A 24,186-nucleotide genomic window follows, 5' to 3' on the forward strand; every position below is an offset into this window, starting at 1 on the left:
CATTAATATCACATGCAGGTAACATTTTGATGAAGATAATTTTTAAATGCTTGCAATGGTAAATCAACAAGGAACTTCCAAAAATCCAAGCTGGATTCAGAAGAGAATGTGAAATGAGGGAAATCATTGCTAACATCAGATGGATCATGGCTGAAAACAGAGAATACCAGAAAGATGTTTATTTGTGTTTTATTGGCTATGTAAAGGCTTTTGACTATGTGGATTATGACAAGCTGTGGATAACATAACAAAGAATGGGTATTCCAGAACACTTAATTGTTCTTATGAGGAATCTCTAAATAGACCAAGAGGCATTTGTTCAAACACACCAAGTGGATACTTAATGATTTAAAATCAGAAAAGATGTGTGCCAGGATTATATTCTTTCACCATACTTGTTCAATTGACATGGTGAACAAATAATCTGAGAAGATGAATTATATGAAGAAGAACATTGGATCAAGATTGGAGGAAGACTCATTAACAAACTGTGACATACAGATGATACAACCTTGCTTGCTGGACATGAAAAGGACTTAAAATACTTACTGATGAAGATCACAGACCAGAGCCTTCAGTATGGATTGTGCTTCAATGTAAAGAAAACAAAAATTCTCACAACTGGACCAATAAATAACATCATGATAAATGGAGAAAAGTCTGAAGTTGTCAAAGACTTCATTTTGCTTGGACCCAAAATCAACATCCATGGGAGTGTAAATTAAGCAATCTATTGTAGTAGTAGGCAAATCTGCTGCACAAAACTTCTGTAATGTGTGCAATAACAAAGATGTCAGTATGAGGACTAAGGTGCACCTGACCCAAGTCATGATACTTCCAATAGTCTCGTGTACATGTGAAAGTTGGACAATGAATAAAGACTTTTAAAGAATTAATGCATTGGAGTTATGGTTTTGGAGAAGAATATTAAAAGTATGATAGACTTCCAGAAGAACAAACAAATCTGTGTTGGAAAATGGGCAACCAGAATGCTCATTAGAAGCCAGAATGGAGAGACTTTCATGCATCAGACATGTTATCATAGGGACCAAAAAAAATGAGATGGATTTGCAGCACTGGGCGCAAGTGTAACAATAATTGTGAGGACCAGGCATTGTTTTATTCTGTTGTACATATACATAGAGTCACAACTCGACAGCACCTAACAAATCACATATGTCAGGTGCCATTCTGCTTGTTTTACTTATAGTTTATTAATTCACATGGCAGTCACTGTGATTGGCACTATGGTAAACTACATTTTACAGATGAGAAAACTGGGCCAAGAAAAGGGTAAGTAATTTGCCTGCAGCTCACAGCCAGGAATATGTGGTCTTAATCATCCTTAGTGTTCTTCCTGCCAGTAAAAGTTAAATGCATACAATATCTTCATCTTATGATAGAGTAAGGGGTGGGTGGATATGATGACTTCCGGAAAGATGGTGGGCTAGGCAGATGCATTATATGGACCCTTTATAACCAGGATATAAGAAACCAAATGAAACAGATAAAAATCCTGCAGCTATGAACTTCAGAAGAAAGATTAAAGAAGTGGATTGAGTGCTTGCTAGAAGGAGAAGCTGAGCAGAGATGGCAAGAGAGAGAAACTGGTGAGTGGTCAGTCAAACATGATGCAACCATCTTGAGCTTTTGTGAGCAGCTTTGGTGACAAAGGGTGGCCTGACAGAACAGATTTACACAGAAAGGAGACAGAAATTGTGCCCATATAGTCCCGCCACAACTGCAGCTCCACGCACTGGACAGGAACTAGTGCCAGCTCCTATACCACCTGATCACTGATAGACATCAGCCACACCCAACCTAAACTAAGGTGCATGAAGGAGAACAGTACACCTGCTTCCATTCTTTAACTACACCCACAGGAGATAGTTGGTGAGACCCTAAGAACACATCAACATACAATCATCAAATACAAATACAATGCCACAATATCTCAGAGACAACAGACAATTACACCTTACACAAAAAAATGAGAGAGTGACTTAAATGACCAAGATGCAAGAGGCAGGAAACACTTGAGGAAGAGAAGTTAATGAAACTAACTGAAAAAGAATTCAGAAGAATGATATTTAGGTGACTTCAAAATAATGACTGAAAGATCTAGGAAAGCAAGCAGAACACAGAAAAAAAACTTTAGAAGAATTCAGGAAAACACTGCAAGGACAGACAAAATAAATGTGTACCAGGACTCCTATGTCTGATAGTTCCAGGCATGTCCTTAATAAGATAACCCCATTCTGTTTCTATCTTCATATGACCATTTTCCTGTATGCTTCCAAATTTCTTCTCCTCTTTTTATAAAGACACCAGTCATAAAGAAATCAAGGTCTACCTTAATGACCTCATCTTAGCTAATTATATTTTCAATTACCCTATTTCTAAATAAGGTTTGCATTCACTGAGTTAAGGCTTGCAACAAATCTTTTTGAGAGATCCAATCCAACCCTAAATAAATTATCCTTACCCTAGAATTCAGATGTTAGCATAGGTAAGGCTGACCTTTTCTACAGATGATACATAAAAGCCTACAGGAATTTCTTACCTTGAGAAAAGATAAATCAAGGCATATAGTGTGGTCCTAAGAAAATGAGTGAGGACTGAAGAGAGAGTTGTTTCTGAGTACAGAATATCTACCCAGCTTGAGACCTAAGACTGTGAAGTGGGAGGGGAAGAGGTCATCGCACAGAAGGAAAGAAAACATTGTGACCCTAAGACCTCAGAAGTCCTGGAATGAGTGTGTCTACAATAACCAGAGAAGCACAACTGCCAACTGGACAGCCATAGGAGATGGTGGGAGATGAAGACAACCTGCTGAATTGACATCCGTCACCAGCATCCTTTTTCTACCTATGCTTATATGTCTGAACTCTTGACACAAAAGACTTCAAGCCTCACTAGCATGGTGTACTATGGTGGATACCAACACAACCTCACCTTCTAGTTCTCAACAACCAGCTACTGCTTTTGGCAGTGTTCCAGACAAATTGCTTAACCAAGTAAAGCATTAAAAAGTGAAATTGTGAAGCAGCGATACCAAGACCACTGCATACTTGAAATCCTCCCTAAAACTTCCCAGAGTTCTTCAGGGGGAGTGGGGGTGGGATTTGAGGGAATCTGAGTTCCAAAGAAAGAGTAGAAGTAAAATTAGATACATTTTATTTTGTGGCAATGATTTTAGCCTTGGTTTATCTCAAGCTTCTAGAACCTGTGAAGTATGGATGACATAGATAAGCATTTCTACTTGTTGTAAAGAGTTTCTAACATATAATCCAATGTTTTAATCCAGCGAGAAAGAAAGATATAATGAAAACTCAAATGCTCTGGTAGCGTAGTGATTACGAGTCAGGCTGCTAACAACAAGGTCATCAGTTCAAAACGACAAGCTGTTCCACTAGAGAAAGATGAGGCTTTCTGCTCCCATAACGATTTACAGCCTTGGAAACCCTGTACAGGGTCGCTGTGAGTTGGAACCGACTCCACAGCACATAACCACCACCATCCCTTTTAATGATTACCATTTAAGTGCATTTTAAAATCCTGAACCAATTAATACCATCTGTAGGGAGTGGCTTGATGGCACTTAACAACAAGGAGAAAGAATATTATGCAAGGTGTTAGAGGGACTTGTAAGTGTGAAATGCCAATTAAAGGGTACGTATATACAGAAGTGAATTAAAGTAGACCTTCATGAATTCAGGCTTTATTAATGAATATCCATCAGAAACACTTTGTTATTGTGTGCTGTTGAATTGGTTTCAACTCATAGCCACCCTATACAGGTTTGAACTGCCAACCTTGTTGTTAGTAGTCTAGTGCTTATCTTACAGAGCCACACCAGGGCTCATATTAATAACACTGTGAGTCCTTGGGTAGCACTGTAGGATAAGCACTGGACTGCTAACCAAAAGGTTAGCACCTGCCACTCCTCAGAAACCCTATGCAGAGTATACCATGAGGCAGAATCAACTCAATGCACTTAACAACAGGTTCCTCGTTTATACAGTGAACACTTCATGGCATGCTTGCCCCAGGTATCCTCCCCAGATGAAAAGAAAAGACTTTTCTTGGAACTGTGGGTCTGTAGAATGCATAAGCAATTCAGCTTTTTAGTAAGGCTTTCAAGCAGCAGAAAGATCTCAGCAGGATGTGCACAGGCAGGCAGTTTTGAAAGAATTCTAATTCAGCTTGATCAGGGGTGGGTCTGTGAGGTATCAGTATGGGAAATGAGAGCTTGCTCTGGATCAAGCATTGTGAGATACATCCAAGCTGGGATAAGGAGCAGACCAGTTAAATAACTGCAGAAGCACTAAGTTCCATAAGGAACCAAAATATGAACAGATCTTCATGTATCAAGAAGTCAGGTCTTTTTTTTTTATATGTTAAATACAAATACAAATTTTTTTTTTGTATGTTAAATACAAATTGGTATTGTTTTCATATACATACTACACTCTATCTGCTGGCTTAATGATAGAATATTTACACAGTATTGTTTATAAACTACCACTCATCTGTCAGTGTGTCATACTATGGTGGCTTACATGTTGCTGTGATTCTGGAAGCTATGCCACCAATATTTTAAATAGCAGCAGGGTCATCCACAATGAACAGATTTCAGATGAGTTTCCATACTAAGACTAGGGAGGAGAGACAGACTACTTCCTAATATTGTTGTCATTGCTGTTAGGTGCCATCAAGTCAGTACCAACTCATAGTTACCCTTTGCACAACAGAGCAAAACACTGCCCAATCCTGCACCAACTACACAATCATTAACTATGCTTGAGCCCATTGCTGCTGCCACTATGCCAATCCATCTCATTGGAGGTCTTCCTCTATCTCTCTGACATTCCACGTTACCAAATATGATATCCTTCTCTGGGGACTGGTCCCTCCTGACACTATGTCCGAAGTATGAAAGATAAAATCTGGCCATCCTTATTTCCAAGGAGCACGCCGGCTGTGCTTTTTCCTACACAGATTTGTTTGCTCCTTTGGCAGTCCATGGTACTTTCCATATTCTCCTCCAGCACCATAACTCAAATGCATCAAGTCTTCTATGGTCTTCCCTATTCACTGTCCAACTTTCACATGCATATGAGGTTATCGAAAACACCATGGTTTGGGACAGGTGCACCTTAGTCCTCAAACTAACATCTTTGCTTTTGAACACTAAAGAGGTCTTGTTCAGCAGATTTGCCTGATGCAATACGTCATTTGATTTCTTAACTCCTACTTCCATGAGTGTTGAAGGTTAATCCAAGCAAAATGAAGTTTTTGATAACTTCAATCTTTTTTCCATTTATCTTCATGTTACTTATTGGTCCAGTGGTGAGGATTTTTGTTTTCTTTTCATTCCAAATATTAAGTCACTGAAAACCTTATGAATTACAGTGGAACACTATCAGCACCGTGATGATGCAAATTGAGTAAAGCCTTCAGGACCTTCATTTGCTGATGGAGCACAACTCAAAATGAAGAGAAACAGCTGTAAACATCCACAAATAATCAACATAGGATGTACAAAGTATGAATCTAGGAAAATTAGAAATTGTCGAAATGAAATGGAACGCATAAACATCAACATCTTAAGCATTAGTGAGCTAAAATGAACCAGTACTGGCCATTTTGAATCTGACAATCACATGGTTGACTATGCCGGGAATGACAAATTAAAGAGGAATGGCATGGCATTCATCATCAAAAAGAACATATCAAGATCTGTCTTGAAATACAATGCTGTCTGTGATAGGATAACACCCATATATCTACAAGGAAGAATATTCAAAAGCAGTATTATTCAAATTTATGCACCAACAACTAAAGCCAGTGATGATGAAATTGAATTCTACCAATTTCTTCAGCCTAAAATTGATCCAACATTCAACAAAGATGTATTGCTAATTACTGGCAATTGAAATGCAAAGGTTGGAAGCAAAGAGATCAGTAATTGGAAACAAAAAGATCAGTAATTGAAAAATATGACCATGTTGATAGAAACAATGCTGGAGATCACATAAAAGAATTTTGTAAGACCAATGACGTCTTTATTGCAAATATGTTTTTTAAACAACATAACAGACAACTCTACATGTGGACCTCACCAGATGAAATACACAGAAATCAAATTGACTATATCTGTGGAAAGAGACAGTGAAAAAGCTCCAAATCATCAGTCAAAACAAGGCCAGGGCAGACTGTGGAACAGACCATCAATTGCTCATATGCAAGTTCAGGCTAAAGCGGAAGAAAATGAAAACAAGTCCATGAGAGCCAAAATATGACCTTCAACATATCCCACTGAATTTAGAGATCATCTGAAGAAAAGATCTGATACATTAGACACTAAACACTGAAGACCAGAAGACTTGTGGGATGAAATTGGGATTATCATACATGAAGAAAGCAAAAGGTTAGTAAGAAGACATGAAAGAAGGAAAAGACCAAAATAGATGTCCAAAGGGACTCTTAAACTTGCTCTCCATCACAGAGATGCTAAAATAAATGGAAGAAGTGAGGAATTAGAAGAACTGAATAGAAAATTTCAAATGGCAGCTCGTGAAGACAAAGTTAAGTATTGTAATGAAACATGCAAAGACTTGGAGTTAGAAAACCAAAAGGGAAAAACTCGCTCAGCCTTTCTTAAGCTGAGGGAACTAAAGAAAAAATATAAGCCTCAACTTGAAATCTTGAAGGTTTCAAATGGGCAAAATAATGAATATGTAGAAAGCATCAAAAGAAGATGATGGGAATCAAAAAGAAATGGTCAATATTCAACAATTTCAAGAGGTAGCATATGATCAAGAGCCAACGATACTGAAGGAAAAAGTCCGATGAAGGCATTAGCAAAGAACAGATCTGGGAATTGATGGAATACAAACTGAAATCTTTCAACAAATGGATGCATTTGAGTTACGGTAACAGAGAAGAATATTAGAAGTACCACCGACTGCCAGAAGAACAAACAAATCTGTGTTGGAAGAAATACAAGCCAAAATGCTCCTTAGAAGCCAAGATGACCAGACTTCATCTCTCATACTTCAGACATACTATCAGTTTTAAGAACAAGTGTATTTAAAGATGCTTTTAAAGTTAATTAGTAGTGAGTGGGAGAGGTGAATATGTATTTCTATAGCAGGCTAAATCCTATATGTTTATTTTGATAAATGTATTGAATGAGTGTTTGGAAACAATTCAGTAGAAAGTTGGACATTCTTTCAGTCCTATGTACATCTTCCATATAGTATCACAGGCCGTTTGATGAGGAAATGAAAGCAGTCCTCTAAGCAAAATCAAATGTGCCTCTCCAACTCATCATCATTTTTTCCTACGAACAGACAGTGTTGGTTTAAGCAAAAATTAGCTTGCTGAGCATTGAGCTCAGAATATGCATGAAGTCTGTTTCTCCCTTGGTGGTGGAAGTGAATAGTCATGGCCAGTGAACAGGAGGAGGATACCTTCTAACCCGTACTTTCTGAAACTGCCCACAATTCTTCATGGGGAGCTCAGGCAGCTACAGTGCTACAAAAGTACTCTGATTAGAAAGCCAAGACAGCGGTCCCCATCATGCGACATAGACTTTGACTACCAGCCGCTTGAACTTGTTTCTACATCCCCACCCCTGCTTTCATACATTGGCCATATGAGTTGGATTCTGCAACCAAGTTCGATGGACTCTTTCTCTAAATTGACTTTCTCTGACCCTGGGAAATAAAGCCACTGTGCGTGGAATACCTTCCTATTATTTGGTAGCTAATTTCGCTTTTGCTGTTAGTTTTTGTTTGTTTGTTTGTTTGTTTGTTCATTTGTTCATTTTCCCCTGTTACACAAATAGCACTGTCTTGAATTTCAAAAAAATAACTGTTTCATGATTTGTGGGCATTCTGCCTAAAGAAAAAACGATTTGAGAGAAGGAAAAGATCAGATTTAATAATCCAATATGTAACTTTATGCATGTGGTACATTACTCCTTTCCTGAAGTTTTGTGTTACCACTTTATATATAGTAGGTACTCGGTATGTATTTGTTATTTGAATTAAATGGGAATGTCTGTTTATTCTCTGGCAATCTCTATCTCAGAAACACTTTGCTGACTACTGAGTCGTAACAGACTTGATGGCACTTAAAGACAACATAGTTAATATGTTTGTTTTATTGGGTTTGGGACATGCTGGGTATCTGTTATTCCTGTTTTCTCTCCAATTTCTCCTATTTGTAATGGAAATGTCTACCTGGTGTCTATTCGACCATTGTACTTTGGAAGAAAATACCTTGCATTTTAGATCTCAGAGGTTTACAAATGAAGAGGAGTTTTGTCCCAGGATGGAATACACCAAAATTATCACCTGTATTTGAATGCTTCATAAAATAAGATTTTGGACTTGTAATTGATTTAATACTTTAGCAATGATGTTACTGGGTGAATGTGTTTCCCATGTGACAAGGACATGAATTTGGTGGGGAGAGTATGGAATGTTTTTGATTGAATTATGTTCCCAAAATTATGTGTTGTAACCTTCCCTTAAGGACCTTCCTCCAGTGCTAACAGAGAGAGAAAGCCTTCATCTAATGAAGCCAGTGACCTGAATTTGGACTCCTGCTGTGGCATTGTAGGATAAGCACTGGACTGCTAACCACAAGGTTGATGGTTCAAATCCACCACTCACTCATTGGAAACCCTATAAAGGGTCCCTATGAGTTGTAGCCAACTCAATGGCATTTAACAATAACTCAATGGCACGTAACAACAACAACAACAAACTGTTAGTTAAAACCACCAATTTGTAGTAATTCTGTTCTAGCAGCACTAGATAAGTAAGACATCCATATTATAGGTTTTGTCAGCTTCTTCATTTTCTCTCCTGGTATCTTCTAGATAAGACATTGATGATTACCAATACCAGGTGCTATATAAGCTAATCGTTTTATTACCTTAAACCAGTAGCGCAGTCACCTGGAAGTCTTATTAAAGCACAGGTTGGCCAGCCTCATCCCAAGTAACTTATTTTAGCAGGTTTGGAGTGGGTTGCCTTGTGTTGCTGAGGCTGCTGGTCTGTGGAGCACACTTGGAGAATCACTCGCTAAGCAAACATTGAGAGCAATCTCCAGAGTGTTACTCCACGAAGGCACATGTAGACAGCGTTAGAGGTCTTACATTTTTAAGTAACTGTCTTTCTCACTACAAAACAATATATATGAGAAACAACTCAAGTGATCTTCAAAGACAAATGGGTAGAGAGAATGAGGTTATGTTAATATGGAATATTGTTGTCATTGTTGTTAAGTGCCTTCGAGTCTGTCTTCGAGTCTGTACCTTGTATAAGGTTTCCGAGGAGCTGCTGGTGAGTTTGAGCCGCTGATCTTGTGGCTCAAACCGAACTTGAGGTTCAGGGCATATCCTAAGGTGCCACAGAAATGAAATCCTAATACATGTTACAGCATAGACGAGCCTTGAAAACAGTATGCTGAGTGAAATAAGGCAGATAGCTGAAATACCTAAAAACAAGAAAATCCTTACAGCTAGAAAGTAGATTAGCGGTTACCAGAGACTAGAGGAAGGGAGGAGATATTGATTCATGGATACAGAACTTTTGTCTGGGCTGATATAAAATTTTAAAAAGTAAATAGTCATGCACAACATTTTAAATAGAATTAATGCCACCTAATTGCGTACTTTAGAATGGTTCAGATAGCAAATTTTGTGTTATATAAATTTTACAATAGATTCTTTAAATATATTTTTGAGATGTATACTACAAAAATTATTTTAATAAAGAAAAAGTAAATCTGTGAAACCACTTAAGTAAATTGACAATCAGACAGTAAAATATATTCTTATAAAATTTCTGATAAATATGTATATATGTGTATAGATATATATGACAGAGTTAAATATACTATATATATATGTTTTTATATCTAACACATTGGATTCATACATACTGTTTTGTAATTTACTAATTTTATAATGTATTATAAATATCTTCCCAAGTCAATATAGCTCTACAATGTAATTTCCCTGGTTAAATAGTATTTCTCTGAATTATTGTCGTTAAATATCGTTGACTTGGTTCCAATTCATAACAGCCCTGTATAAGGTTTCCTGGGAGTGGCTGATGAGCTTGAACCACTTACCTTGGAGTTCAAACCAATCTTGCAGTCTAGTGCATTGACCTACAGCGCCACACCAGGGATAGATGTGCCATAATGTATTTAAATGACCCCCTTTGTTCAGAGGTTGCTGTAACAAATTCTAACTTATTAAAACTGGTTCATTGTCAATATTTTTTTAAGACTTTATGTGTTTCCTTAACTCTTTTCTAAGGATAAATTTACAGTAGAATTGCCAAATCAAAAGTTGTACTAGATTTTTCTTAGGCTTTCAATACTTATTTCCAGATACATTTCAGGGAAATTTGGGGTCAGTTTGCACACCCATCAATACTCTATGTTTATTTTCTCATACTTTCATATAAAAGTCAATAGTGTTTTATTTTTCAATTTAATAGGAAAATATATCTTGTTTATATATTTTTTTCAATTACTTATTGTTGTTGTTTAATGCCAATGAGTCGGTTCCGACCCATAGCTACCCTGTATAGGGTTTCCAAGGAGCAGCTTGGTGAGCTTGAACTACCGACCTTGCAGTTCAAACGACTTTGCAGTCTGACGCATTAGCCCACAGTGCCACAATTTATCTGGTGAGGTTGAAAATAGCATCACTTTAAAGGAGGCATACTTCCTTCTTGTGTGGCTATGTAAGTCTGGGACTTAGATTCATACTGGTTTGGCCCTGAAAGATAAGCACTGGACTGTTAACCACTAGGTTGGCAGTTCAAACTCACCAGCTTCTCCTCAGAAACCATATACAGGTTCACTATGAGTTGGAACTGACTCGATGGCACTTAACAATAACAGAGCCAGACCATCAGTACATAAAGCAGTTCTTTCATTTGAGAGTATTCATGTTTGACATGTCCACAGAACCCAATGTGTTATTTTTCTTTGCCACAAGTAAAGCAAAACAACTTTTGTTATTTAAACATCGTGAGAAAGTACATTTGCTACAAAAATTCTGTATGTTGAATTTGTCTGACATGATATGCAATCTCACTTCCAGTATGTGAACAATTTATTGTAATTACCCTATAATTAATATAACCTTACTCATGAAATAATCCATTAAAAACAAGTACCCACTGTGATTAAAATAATAAACTAATGGAACAATGTATCTTATTATTTGCCTTAAGATTTGTGGAATTTCTTCCTAGTCTGTATACTGAAAGGAACTTTCTTGGTGATACACTAAGCTGAACTTTCTTGATGATACACAGGGACTACTAGGCGAAAAATATGGGAACATCCGAATCCCTGGAGAAGTTGAAGCTTCGGAATTTGAAATGATTTTGGATGCTGCCATAGAGGCAAAACTGGAGACGAAGTTACTGGAAGAGTGGTACTGCCGAGATGAGAATTCCGTGCCTGCTGCTTATTACCTCAGACCCAAATCAGAAATGCTGAAAAGCAATAAAAATGCAGTAAGTTGCATTTCTCAGGAATATTGCCCTCTAAAGTTTTTATTTATCTGATCATTATTTTAAACTATTTATGTCTCCACAGAAAAATCACAGTACACAGCAACATCATTCTTTCTTAGCCCCCTTTTCTTTAATAACTAAATCTAAAGCTAAGAAACCTTCTGTTTGACTCATCTTTCCCTTTAGCCTCTAAGACTTCCTTGCTATCGTCCTTTTCTTTCTTCCTAAATATCTTTTGAAAATTCCTTTAATGAAGGAATGATAAACTTGCTCAGTGTTTGATTATTTGAAAATATTCTTATTTTCCAATCTTCCTGCGTCAGTATCTGTCATGGTTCTTATATATGCAGATTCATATACTGCATGACATCTTAAAAATTCTCAGCCATTATCTTGTCAAACAGTGTTACTTCTCTATTCTTTGTGTTCTTTCCCTTTTGGCCTTTAATTAGCTGTACATGAAACCATCTCAGTTTATTCTCTACGTCTAACTAGTTCACGCTATCAGTTCCCTTGTCTGACTGTACTTCCTTCAAGGAGATTGCTTTAGACCTTAGTTTCCAATTTAAGATTTGCCCTCCAACTGTGCCTATTCCTTGAGTTTTCAAGGTTAACTGTAATATTTGGTGGGCGGGGAGGTTGGGAGACCCTTTTTAAGTCTGCTTAGCTATTTTTATAGTCTTTCATTGTATATTTATCTTATATTTGGTATTTTTCTTTAAGCATTTCATACATATTAATTTGAAATAATTAATGTTTTCATAGTTTAGTGTATGAAGAATATTCAAAAATTTAATGAAAAAAATGGAACGAAAAGATCATGGCAATTTTCCATGAACTTTTTGAAGCCCCCTAGTGGAATCTTGCGGTGATGTCACTTTACCCATGAGTATGATGAAAACATTATTATTGTCTCCTCTCCAATATGGTTCCCAAGCCTACCTCTTCTGTCACATGAAACCGAATAAGGGTAGAAGGCAGAAGGGCTGGCCTTAGTCATTGAATAGACCTTCTAGAGAGATTAAAAAGAAGGCATAGTTATCCATCCCTCTTCTGAAGAGAACATCTTTAATACAGTCAGTAGCTCCAAGAGGAGGAGAACCCTAAGTCAGAAATAGTGCTTTATTTAAGGATCATGTATAATTGCCATTCTGATATTCACCATAAAGCATATTCTCCAGGTCATATGAAGTCATGTCAGAATTCTTGAACTTTCTTCTTCCCCTTCACATAAATAATTCAGATTAATTATCTGTAAGAATATTGCTTCTCTGATTCTGAACATTTTGGTAAATCCTAATCATTAAATATGCTAGGAGTAGATGTAGCAGCAGGTAAACATAGACTCAAAGATGGTGAGACTTTAGGAAACCCGTTTACAGAGTGGATTGGGAGCACTTGTTCATACGGTACCCTTTCATTGTCTTCCATTGCCCATCCCCCATTTGTTTCTATGAGCCTTTAGGAAATTTTAAATTCTTCTCAAAACGCCACATGACATGCTGCATAAATTATTGTCAAGTCAATGTTGTAAGAAAGATGATCATCAAAACTATAGAAATGTTACTTTCTTGCCATTTTTATTTCAGAGGCAGTAAGCCACAGGTTTTGAACAAGCATCACCTACTTTCTTCTCCTTCATTCCCTTGCCCCACTTGGGGGCTTGGGGGAACCGAAAGGAAACATTCCTCTTTCAGTTGCTTTCCTGGAACCATGGATCTCCCTAATCACTGATCAATCTAGTCACTCTGTCCCTTTTGGTGTTATTGAGTGCCGCCCAGCCGGTTCTGCAATATAAAGACTCTGTATATGGTTTCCAGGCAGCAGCTGGTAGATTTGAACTGCCGACCTTGCATTTAGCAGCTTCGGGCTTATCCTACAGCACCACAACAGTCCCTTTAGAGGAGAACCATTCTTTGGTAATGAAAAGTTGCTTGTATTTGATATTTGAGGCTCATGGCATCTACACATAGCATTTTCTCTGTCTGCAGTGTATGTGTGTATGAATGTAGTTGAAGAGATGAATAAATGTGACCCATTAATAATAGTACCAAAGAGCCTTTATGAAAATCATAATAATGTCCTTTATAATAACATAATACTTTCCCTTGTTTTTTTTTTGCTCCCTCAGTCATAAAACATTAAAATGAGGCTCGAGCAGAATTTAACTGGAAGTCAGAAATAAACCAATGAGTTTGAGGATGGTGGAGAACCAGGCAGTGTTTTATTCTGCTTTACATGGGCTCGCTATCAATCAAAACTGAGTAGCACTTAGCAATAACAACTTAAGTAAATGTCACCAGAATGATAGCAATAACTAGCTTACAAAAAAGTCTTCCTTATCATTAAATCTTGACATTTTTTCTTTGAAAGTTTTAACATACTGTGAAAATTCCCATCTCCTTGTTTAGCTCTCTTCTATGTGAGGATATGGGAGATTATTTTTTATGCTATTTGTATAAAGCCAAAATATGACCTTGAATATATCCCACCTGAATTTAGAGGTCATCCTAAGATCAGATTTGATGCATTAGACACTAATACATATAATAAGAACATTAATACACTAATTCATAATTAAGACACTAATACATATAATAAGAACATCATACAGGAAGAAACCAAAAGATCACTAAAAAGACAGGAAAGAAAGAAGAGACAAAAATGAGTGTGTGAAGAGACTCTGAAACTTGATCTTTAAGAGAGACAAGCAAAAGGGACTAGAGGAAATTATGAAGTAAAAAAGCTATACAGAAAATTTCAAATAGCAGCTCAAGAAGACAAAGTAAAATACTACAATGAAATGTGCAAACACCTAGAATTAGAAAGTCAAAAGGGAGGAATATGCTCAGCATTTCTCAAGCTGAAAGAACTAAAGAAAAAGTCATCTTAGGTAGCAATATTAAAAGATTCCAAGGGAAAATAGTGAATGATGCAGGAAGCATCAAAAGAAGATGGAAGGAATACACTGTCACTGGACCAAGAAGCATTGGTTGATGTTCAGCCATTTTAAAAGGGTACCATATGATGAAGAACGAATGGTACTGAATAACGAAAACCAAGTGAACTGAAGCATTGGCAAAAAAAAAAAACCTCCAACAATGGATGGAATACAAATTGAAAGGTTTCCACAAAGTTATGCAGCACTGGAGGTACTCACTCATCTATACCAAAAAAATTTGACGACAAGTACCTGGCTAACCTGAAATATGATCTTGAGCATATCGCACCTGACTCTAGAGACAATCTCAAGAAGAGATTTGATGCATTCGAAACTAGTAAGTGAAGAATAGAAGAGTTGTAGAATGACATAAAGAACATCATACAAGAAGAAAGCAAAAGGTCATTAAGAAGACAAGAAAGAGAAGACCAAAGTGGATATCAGATGAAACTCAAAAACTCACTCTTCAGCACAGAAATGCTAAAGTGAATGGAAGAAATCAGGGAGAGAAAAGAAATGAACAGAAAATTTCAAAGAGCTGCTCAAGAAGAGAAAGTCAAGCTTTATAAAGACCTATAGTTAGAAAACCAAAAGGAGAGAACATGCTCAACATTTCTCAAGCAGTAAGAACTGAAGAAAAAAATTCAAGCCTCAACCTGCAATCTTCAATATTACACTTAAAAACAACAATGGACAAAATAAGAAATGATGCAGAAAGCATCAAAAGAATTTGGAAGGAATACAAAGAGTCACTCTACCAAAAATGAAATGGTGGATGTTATGCAATTTCAAGAGATAGCATGTGATAAAGAGCCAACGGTACTGAAGAAAGAAGGCCAAAGTGCATTGAAGGCATTGACAAAAAACAAGGTTCCAGGAAGTGATGGAATGTAAATTGAAATCTTTCAACAAACTGATGCAGCACTAGAGGCATTCACTCATCTATGCCAAGAAATTTGGAAGACAGCTACCTGATCACATGATAGAAAAAGATTCGTATTTCCATATTTGTTCCCATTCCAAAGACAGGTGATACAACAGAATGCAAAAGTCATTGAATACTATCATTAATATCACATGCAAGTAAATTTTTGCTGAAGATAATTAAAAACTGACTGCAATGGTATATCGACAGAGAAATGCCAGAAACTCAAGCTCTATTCAGAAGAGGATATAGAATGAAGAATAACATTACTGATAGCAGATCAATCTTGACTGAAAGACAAAAAACCAGAAGCATGTTTTCCTGTGTTTGATTGACTCTACAAAGGTTTTCAACCATGTGGATTATGACAAACTATGGATAGCAATGCTAAGAACGGGTATGCAGAACACTTCGTTGTGCTCATGAGGAGCCTGTACATAGACCAAGAGGCAGTCATTTGAACAAAATAAGGGGACACTGAATGGTTTAAAATCAGGAAAGGTGTGCACCCGGGTTGTATTCTTTCACCATGTTTATACATTCTGTATGCTAAAATTTTCTGTATGAAAATAATCCAAGAAACTAAATTATATGCAGAAGAATATGACGTCAAGGTTGGAAGAAGACTCACTAACAATCTGCAATATACAGATCGCACAACCTTGTTTGCTGAAAGTGAAGAGAACTTAAAATGCTTACAGATAAAGATCAAAGACCAAAGCCTTCAGTATAGGTTGCACTTCAGTGTAAAGAAAACATAAATCCTCACAATTGGATCAGTAAATAGCGTCCTGATAAATGGAAAAAAATATTTCATTTTTCTTGGATCCCTAATCAACACTCATAGAAGCAGCAGTCAAGAAACCAAACTGTTTTGCATTAAGGAAATATGCTGCACAAAACCTCTTTAATGTCTTCAAGAGCAAAATGTCAGTTTGAGGACTAAGGTATGCCTAACCCAAGCCATGGTATTGACCATAAGTCCATATGCATGTGATTGTTGGAAAATGAATAAACAAGACCATAGAAGAGTTGATACATTTGAGTTATGGTGTTGTAGAAGAATATTAAAAGTAACCCTAGACAGCCAGAAGAACAAACATGTCTGGGTTGGAAGAGATACAGCCAGAGTGCTCCTTAGAAGCAGGATGGCCAGACTTCATCTCACATATTTTGGACTTGTTATTAGGAGGGATGAGTCCTTTGAGAAGAACATCATGTTTGGTAAGTTGAAGGATCACTGAAAAAGAAGACCTCCAAGGTGATGCATTGACACAGTGGCAGCAGCAATGGGCTCTAGTGTAACAACAATTGTGAGGATGCCACAAAACCAATCAGCATTTCCTTCTGTTGTTCATAAAGTTTCTATGAGTTGGAAATGACTTGATGCTACCTAACAGCAACAACCTGGCTAACCAATTAGAAGAGATCCACATTTGTGGCTAATCCAAAGAAAGGTTGGACCAATGGAATTCAGAAATTATCTAATAATATCATTAATATCACATGTAAGTAAAATATTGCTGAAGATCATTTAAAAAGTAATACAGAAACACATTAACCAGGAGCTTCCAGAAATTCAAACAGGATTCAGAAGAGGATCTAGAACAAGGGCTATCATTACTGCCATCAGATGAATCTTGGCTGAAAGCAGAGCATCTCAGAAAGTTTCCTTGTAATTTATTGACTATGCAAAGGTATTCAACTGTGTGGATCATACCAAACTTGGATAGCATTGCAAAGAATGATATTCTAGAACACTTCATTGTACTCATGAGGAATCTAACAGAACAAGGGATACAGAATGGTTTAAAATAAGTAATGTAAGGATTATTTCCTTTCACTATACTTATTCAATCTGTATGGAGAAAAGATTGATGTTGTCAAAGACTTCATTTTGCTTGGATCCACTACAGCATCATGGAAGCAGTAGTCAAGATACCAAATAACATATTGCATTAGGCAAAAATGTCAGTATGAGGACTAAGGTGCTCCTGACCCAAGCCTTTCTATTTTCAATAACCTCATATGCATATGGAAGTTAGACAGAAGAATTGATGCATTTGAGTTATGGTGTTGGAGGAAATTTTTGAAAGTACCATGGGCTGCCAAAAGAACAAACAGATCTGTGTTGGAAGAAGTGCATCCAGAGTGCTCCTTTGAGGCGAGGATGGCCAAACTTCATCTTTCATACTTGGGACATATTGTCAGGAGGGACCAGTCGCTGAAGAAGGATATCATGTTTGGTAAGGTGGAGGGTCAGAGAAAAAGAGGAAGACACCCAGCAAGATGGATTGGCAAATGGGCTCAAGCGTGGCAACAATTGTGAGGTTGGCTCAGGACCGGGCAGTGTTTCATTCGGTCATGCATAGGGTCACTATGAGTCGGTACCGACTTGATGGCACCTAACACCAGCAACATATGCATGTGAAAGCTGGGCAGGGAATAAGGCAGACTGTAGAAGAATTGTGCGTTCGAGTTATGGTGTTAAATGAGAATATTGAAAGTACCATGGACTGCCAAACAACAAACAAATCTATGTTGGAAGAAGTACAGCCTTTGAAGCCAGACTGGTGAAAATTTGTCTCATATTTCAGACATATTATCAGAAGGGACTCATCCCTGGAGAAGGACATCATGCTTAGTTAGTAAAGTGGACCATCAGCAAAGAAGAGGAAGAGCTCCAACAATCTGGATTGGCACAGTGGCAGCAGCAATGAGCTCTGGTTTAGCAATGACTTTGAGGATGGCACAGGACTGGGCAAATTTTCATTCTGTTGTGCAGAAGGTCTCTATGAGTTGGAATTTAACAGCAATAACACAACAACATGTTGACCACATAATCCAAGAAATGGTATTATATGAAGAGGAATGTGGTATCAGGGTTGGAAGACGACTTCTTAACAACCTGCCATGTTAGATAACACAACTTTGCTTGCTGCAAGTGAAGAGAAGTTGAGATACTGATGAAAATCAAAGACTACAGCCTTCAGTATGGGTGTTGCACCTCAATGTAAAGAAAACCAAAATCCTCACAGCTGGACCAATAAATTACATCATGATTAATGGAGAAAAGATGGAAGTGGCAGAAGACTTCATTTTGCTTGGATCCACAATCAACTGCCAGAAGAACAAATAGGTCTTTGGTGAAAGAACAGCTAGAACGTTCCTTGGAGGCAAGAATGGCAAGAATTCATCTCTCATACTTCAGAAACATTATCAGGAAGAACCAATCCCTAAAGAAGAACATCATGCTTGAAAGAGTGGAGGGTCAATAAAAAGAGGAAGACCCCCAATGAGTTGGATTGGCACAATGACCGTAACATTGGACTAAAACAGAACAGCATTTGTGGGTTTGACCAGGACCAGACAGTGTTTTGTTCTGTTGTGTATAAGGTCGCTATGAGTCAGTACCGACTCGATGGCACCCAACAACAACATTTGTATTATGACTCAGGAGAAAAATATAGAATTTGAAATCCCACCGACTTTAAGGAATCCTGGTGTGGTGCTGTAGGACAACTGCAAGGTCAAGGTTCAAACCCACTAGCCACTCCTGGGAAACACTTTTTGTTGTTAAGTGTCTTTGAGTCAGTTCCGATTCATAACAACTCTGTATAGGGTTTCCAAGGAGAGGCTGGTGAATTTGAACTGCACCCTTTCTATTCAAACTGACCTTGCAGTGCAGTACTTTATCCCTCAGCGCCACACTACGGCTACTATGTTGTTGTTGTTGTTGTTATGTGCCATGGAGTCGGTTCCGACTCATAGCGATAGGGTCAGTAACAACAACAATAGATTTTACAACCAAATAAATCCTGTTTGCAAATCCTTTGGAAGAGTTTAAACATCTCTGGCCTTCAGTTTCTTCACCTATAACATGGAAATAATCATTTCTTTCTTTCAAAGTTATTGGGAATATGGAATGAGATACTTTATAAAGTACCTACCATGATGTTGGCAAATAGTTCAAATAAAAAAGCAAGCACACAACCCCTAACTGTTGAACTGATGAGGACTCTGTGTATTACAGATTTACAACTTTTCCGTAGGATTTCCTTGGCAGGTTTCCAGGCCTTTCTTTCATGAGGCTACTGGTTAGATTTGAATTGATAACTTTTAACTTAGTAGTTGAGTACAAACTGTTTGCCCCAGCCAGACTACATAGTAGTAGCCCTTCAAATAATAGCTTTCTTGCTTTTAAATATTCTTATCATTGATGATTTAAAGAATAATAGAATAATATCTTACTTTTACATTTCCATAGATGCAGCCTTCTGCCAATACTGAAAATGAGAAGAAATGGCAAGAGATATCAGATGAGATCAAGACAATATTTAAGGCGGCTGTAAAACTGTTACATGAAAAGGGGAAAATGAAACACAGCCAAGCTAAGAGGTACCTGTTCTCAGGTAATTGTCACACATCCTTAGTAAACTGAAGAATAAACAGTAAATGTAGTCGTTGCAAACTGAATCTTATTTACTGTCTGGCAAAGTTTAATTTTTTGAAATATTTCAGTGCTCTAGAGATGTACTGTTTTAGTTTGCTGTTGTTTTAACTTTTTATTGTGAACTGGGTGAAGGTTTACAGAGCCGCTCAGTTTTCAGTTGAACAATTCATATACATTTTGTTTCATGTCTTCAATTGCAATCCTCACAATGTAAATGTAATATCACTGATCCCATTTCTTCCCTGGGTTTCCTGTTTCCATCCCTCCTTTCCTCACCCTTCTGAACTTGACCTTGGGTAGATACTGCCCTTTGACCTCAAATGGTTGATTGTTCTGCATTGTTGCCCTTATAGACCTGTCTATTGTTTTGCTGAAAATTCATTCCCAGGCCTAAAGGGTAACTCAGGGCCATACTCTAAGGGATTCCACAATCTCTTTCTGACCAGTAAGCCTGGTCTTTTATATAATTTTGAGTTTTGTTTCACATTTTTCTCCTATTCTATCCAGGACCTTCTAGTGCGATGCCTTTCAGACCAGTTGGTAATAGTAGCCAGGCACCATCTAGTTCTTTTGGTCTCAGGGTCGTAGAGACCAATGTTCACATGGTTTATTAATCCAATGGATTTTGGATTATTATGAATCTTTGATTTTCTTCACTCTTCTTTCCTCCAGACAGGAAGGGACCAATAGTTTCACCTTCAGTGGCCATTCATGAACTCAAGACCTCAGTTGCTACTCACCACAGTAGCCTTGTCTTTGTTGATTATGTTACGCCAATTGATCTTGGTGTTCCCCCAGACCATGGTCCTGAGCCAAGCCCCATGACTCATTCCCTCAAGGTTTTTAGTAACATCTAAGAAATTCTGGTAACTTTCCCCCTGTATACTCTACCACATCCATGGATATATATGCAGCAAAAGTAAATGCACCTGTACAAATATCCTCTGCCGACTTTATATATATTGATGGGTGAAGAATTCTTATTCTCTGTCCCACATCTGTTAAGCCTGTGTGTCTATCCATGCATCTGCTTGTACATCACCATTATTATAGGACTGTGGATGTAACAGTGTTTACCTCTGTTGCCTTTCACTCTTACACTCCATCCTATGTCTTCCCCTGCAGCCATCATTTTTTTTACTGACCTTTTCTTACTGAATATTGTCTTTCCTGTCATCCACGTTAGCCAGTGTCTACCTCTAGCCAGTAATGGAAACTTCCTTCCTCTCCTATCCATGATAACTGTCAAAGAATGTCTCTTTTAGTGTGGAAACCTTTACTTGACTTTTTATAATAGTGGTCTCATACAATATGTGTCCCTTTGTGATTGGCTTATTTTATTCAGCATAACGTCCTCTAGGTTCATCATGTTATGAGGTGTTGGTGTGATAGTCCATTGTGTGTATGGAGCATAGTTTGTTTATCCATTGTTCTATTTTCCAGTGGGCATTTAGGTTGCTTCCAGCTTTCTGGTATTGTAAATAGTGTTGCAGCGAACATGGATGTGTACATACCTATTCATGTCATGGCTCTTATCGCTCTAAGATATATACCAAGTGGAAGGATTGTTGAGTCATATAATATTTTGATTTCCAATTCTTTAAAGAAACACCATACCATTTTCCACAGAGGTTATATAGTTCCATGAATTTCTAGAGCCTTGTTCAAATAGTGTATGAGGGGTCCAATCACTCCACACCCTTACCAGCATCTGGTGTTTTTTGGTTACTTTTTGTTTTTTTTAACTTTGCTATGTTCTCTGGTGCAGTGCTGTGCGTTAATGCACTGGACTGCAAAGTCAGATAGAGCCTCAAGGTTGGCAGTTCAAGCTCACCAGCCACTCCTTGGAAACCCTGTAGAGGGGTCACTATGGGTCAGAACTGACTCAATGGTACTGAACAACAACAATGTTCTTCTATTTTAACTCTTGTTGTTGTTGTTGTTAGGTGCCATAAAGTTGGTTCCAACTCATAGTGACCATAGGCACAACAGAATGAAACACAGTGCAGGCCTGTACCAGCCTCACCATCATTGTGAGCTTGAACCCATTGTTGCCACCATGATGCCAGTCCATCTCATTGGAGGTTCTCCACTTTACACAGCATGATGTCCTCCAGAAACTGATCTTTCCTGATAATATGTCTGAAGTATGAGAGATGACATCTGGCCATTCTGGCTACTAAGGATCATTCTGGCTGCACTTTGAACACAGACTTGTTTTTTCTTCTAGCAGTCGATGGTACTTTTAATATTTTTCTCCAACACCATAATGCAAATGTATCAATTCTTCTATGGTCTTCCTGATTCACTATCTAACTTTTACATGCACATGAAGTTATCAAAACTACCATGGTTTCAGTAAGGCACACCATAGTCCTCAAACTGCCATCTTTGCTCGTGAACCATTTAAAGAGAGGTCTTGTGCAGCAGAGTTGTTTGATGCAAAACCTCATTTGATTTCTTGACTGCTGCTCCACATTGTTGTCCATAGTTGTCCTGATCCACACAGTTGAAAGCTTTTGTATAGTCAATAAAACACAGGTAAGCATCTTTCTGGTATTCTTTGCTTTCAGTCAAGATGCATCTGATGACAGCAATGATATCCCTCATGTCACGTCCTTTCTTCTGAATCCAGCTTAAGCCTCAGGCCGGCCCCTGTCAACGTACTGCTGCAACAATTTTTTTAATTATCTTGAGCACAATTTTACTTGCGTATGATATAAATGATAATGTCCAGTGGTTTCTGCATTTCGTTGGATCGTTTCTCTTTGACATGGGCACAAATATGGATCTCTTCCAATCAGTTGACCAGGTAGCTGTCTTCCAAATTTCTTGGCATAGATGAGTGAGTGCCTCCAGTGCTGCATTACTTTGTTGAAATATTTCTATTTGTATTCCATGAATTCCCAGAGCCTTGTTATTTACAAATGCCTTCACTGCAACTTGAACTGTAATGCAGCTTGAACTCTTCCTTTAGAACTTCTTCCATTGGCTCTTAATCATATGCTGTCTCTTGAAATGGTCAAACATCAACCATTTCTTTTTGGTACAGTGACTCTGTGTATTCCTTCCATCTTCTTTTGATGCTTTCTGCATCATTCAATATTTTTCCTAAAGAATCCTTTAATATTTCAAGTTGAATCTTTGTTTCAGTTCTTTCAGCTTGAGAACTGCTGAGCATGTTCTTCCATTTTGGTTTTATGTGTCCAGTTATTTGTACATTTCATTATAATACGTAATTTTGTTTTCTGGAGTTGCTCTTTGAAATTTTCTGTTCAATTATTTTGCTTCCTCATTTCTACCATTTACTTTAGCAGTTATATACTGGAAAACAAGTTTCAGAGTCTCTTCTGACATCCATTTTGGTTTTTTTCCTTCTTTCTTGCCTTCTTAATGACATTCTGCTTTCTTCCTGTATGATGATCTTGATGTCATCACACAACTCTTCTGATCTTTGATAATTAGTGTCTACTTCATCAAATATGTTCTTAAGATGATCTCTAAACTCAGGTGTGCTTTGTTCAAGGTCAAAATTTGGCTCTTGTGCACTTGTTTTAATTTTCTTTAGCTCCAGTCTGAACTTGCATTTGAGCAATTGGTGGTCTATTCCATAGTCTACTCCTGCCCTTTTTTGGGCTGAGGTTATGGAACTTTCACAACGTCTCTTCCCACCAATAGAATCAATTTGATTTGTGTGTTCCATCAGCTGAGGTCCATGTTTGTAGTCATCTTTTATGTTGTTTTAAAAAAATGTATTTGCAACGACTAAGTCATTAGTCTTGCAACAGTCTGTCGTGTGATCTCCAGCATCATTTTTATGACCAATGTCATAGTTTCCAACTACTTATCCTTCCTTTCTATTTCCAACCTTTGCATTCCAGTCACCAGTAATTATCAATGCATTTTGATTGCATGTTTGATCACTCAAATGTGTGGATCATAACAAATTATGGTTACCACTTAAAAGAATTAGAATTCCAGAACACTTCATTGTCCTCATGAGGAATCTGCACATAGACCAAGAAACACTCATTCAAATAGAACAAGGGAATACTCTGTGGTTTACAATCAGGGAAGATGTGCATCAGGATTGCATCTTTTCACCATAGTTACTCAATCTGTATGCTAAGCAAATAATCCAAGAAGCTGGACTGTATGAAGAACACAGCATCAGTATTGGTGGAAGACTCATAACCAATCGGCGATATACAGATAGCACAACTTTGCTTGCTGAAAACAAAGGGAACTGAACGTACTTACTAATGAAGATTAAACACTATAGCTTTCAGTGTATAGTACACCTCAG

General features: G+C 37.6%; 1 protein-coding gene across 1 annotated transcript in view; it reads left to right on the forward strand.

The window, feature by feature from the left end:
• The window catches only part of KIAA1239 (KIAA1239 ortholog), a 320,404-nt gene that overhangs the window by 279,367 nt on the left and 16,851 nt on the right, over nt 1-24,186 (forward strand). The window contains exons 4-5 of the mRNA XM_006876214.1: nt 11,358-11,561; nt 19,695-19,839. Coding sequence (XP_006876276.1) covers nt 11,358-11,561; nt 19,695-19,839 — 349 coding nt within the window. The remainder of the gene's footprint in view (nt 1-11,357; nt 11,562-19,694; nt 19,840-24,186) is intronic.

The sequence above is a fragment of the Chrysochloris asiatica genome, unplaced genomic scaffold, assembly GCF_000296735.1.
Source record: "Chrysochloris asiatica unplaced genomic scaffold, ChrAsi1.0 scaffold00364, whole genome shotgun sequence".
Classification (NCBI taxonomy): domain Eukaryota; kingdom Metazoa; phylum Chordata; class Mammalia; order Afrosoricida; family Chrysochloridae; genus Chrysochloris; species Chrysochloris asiatica.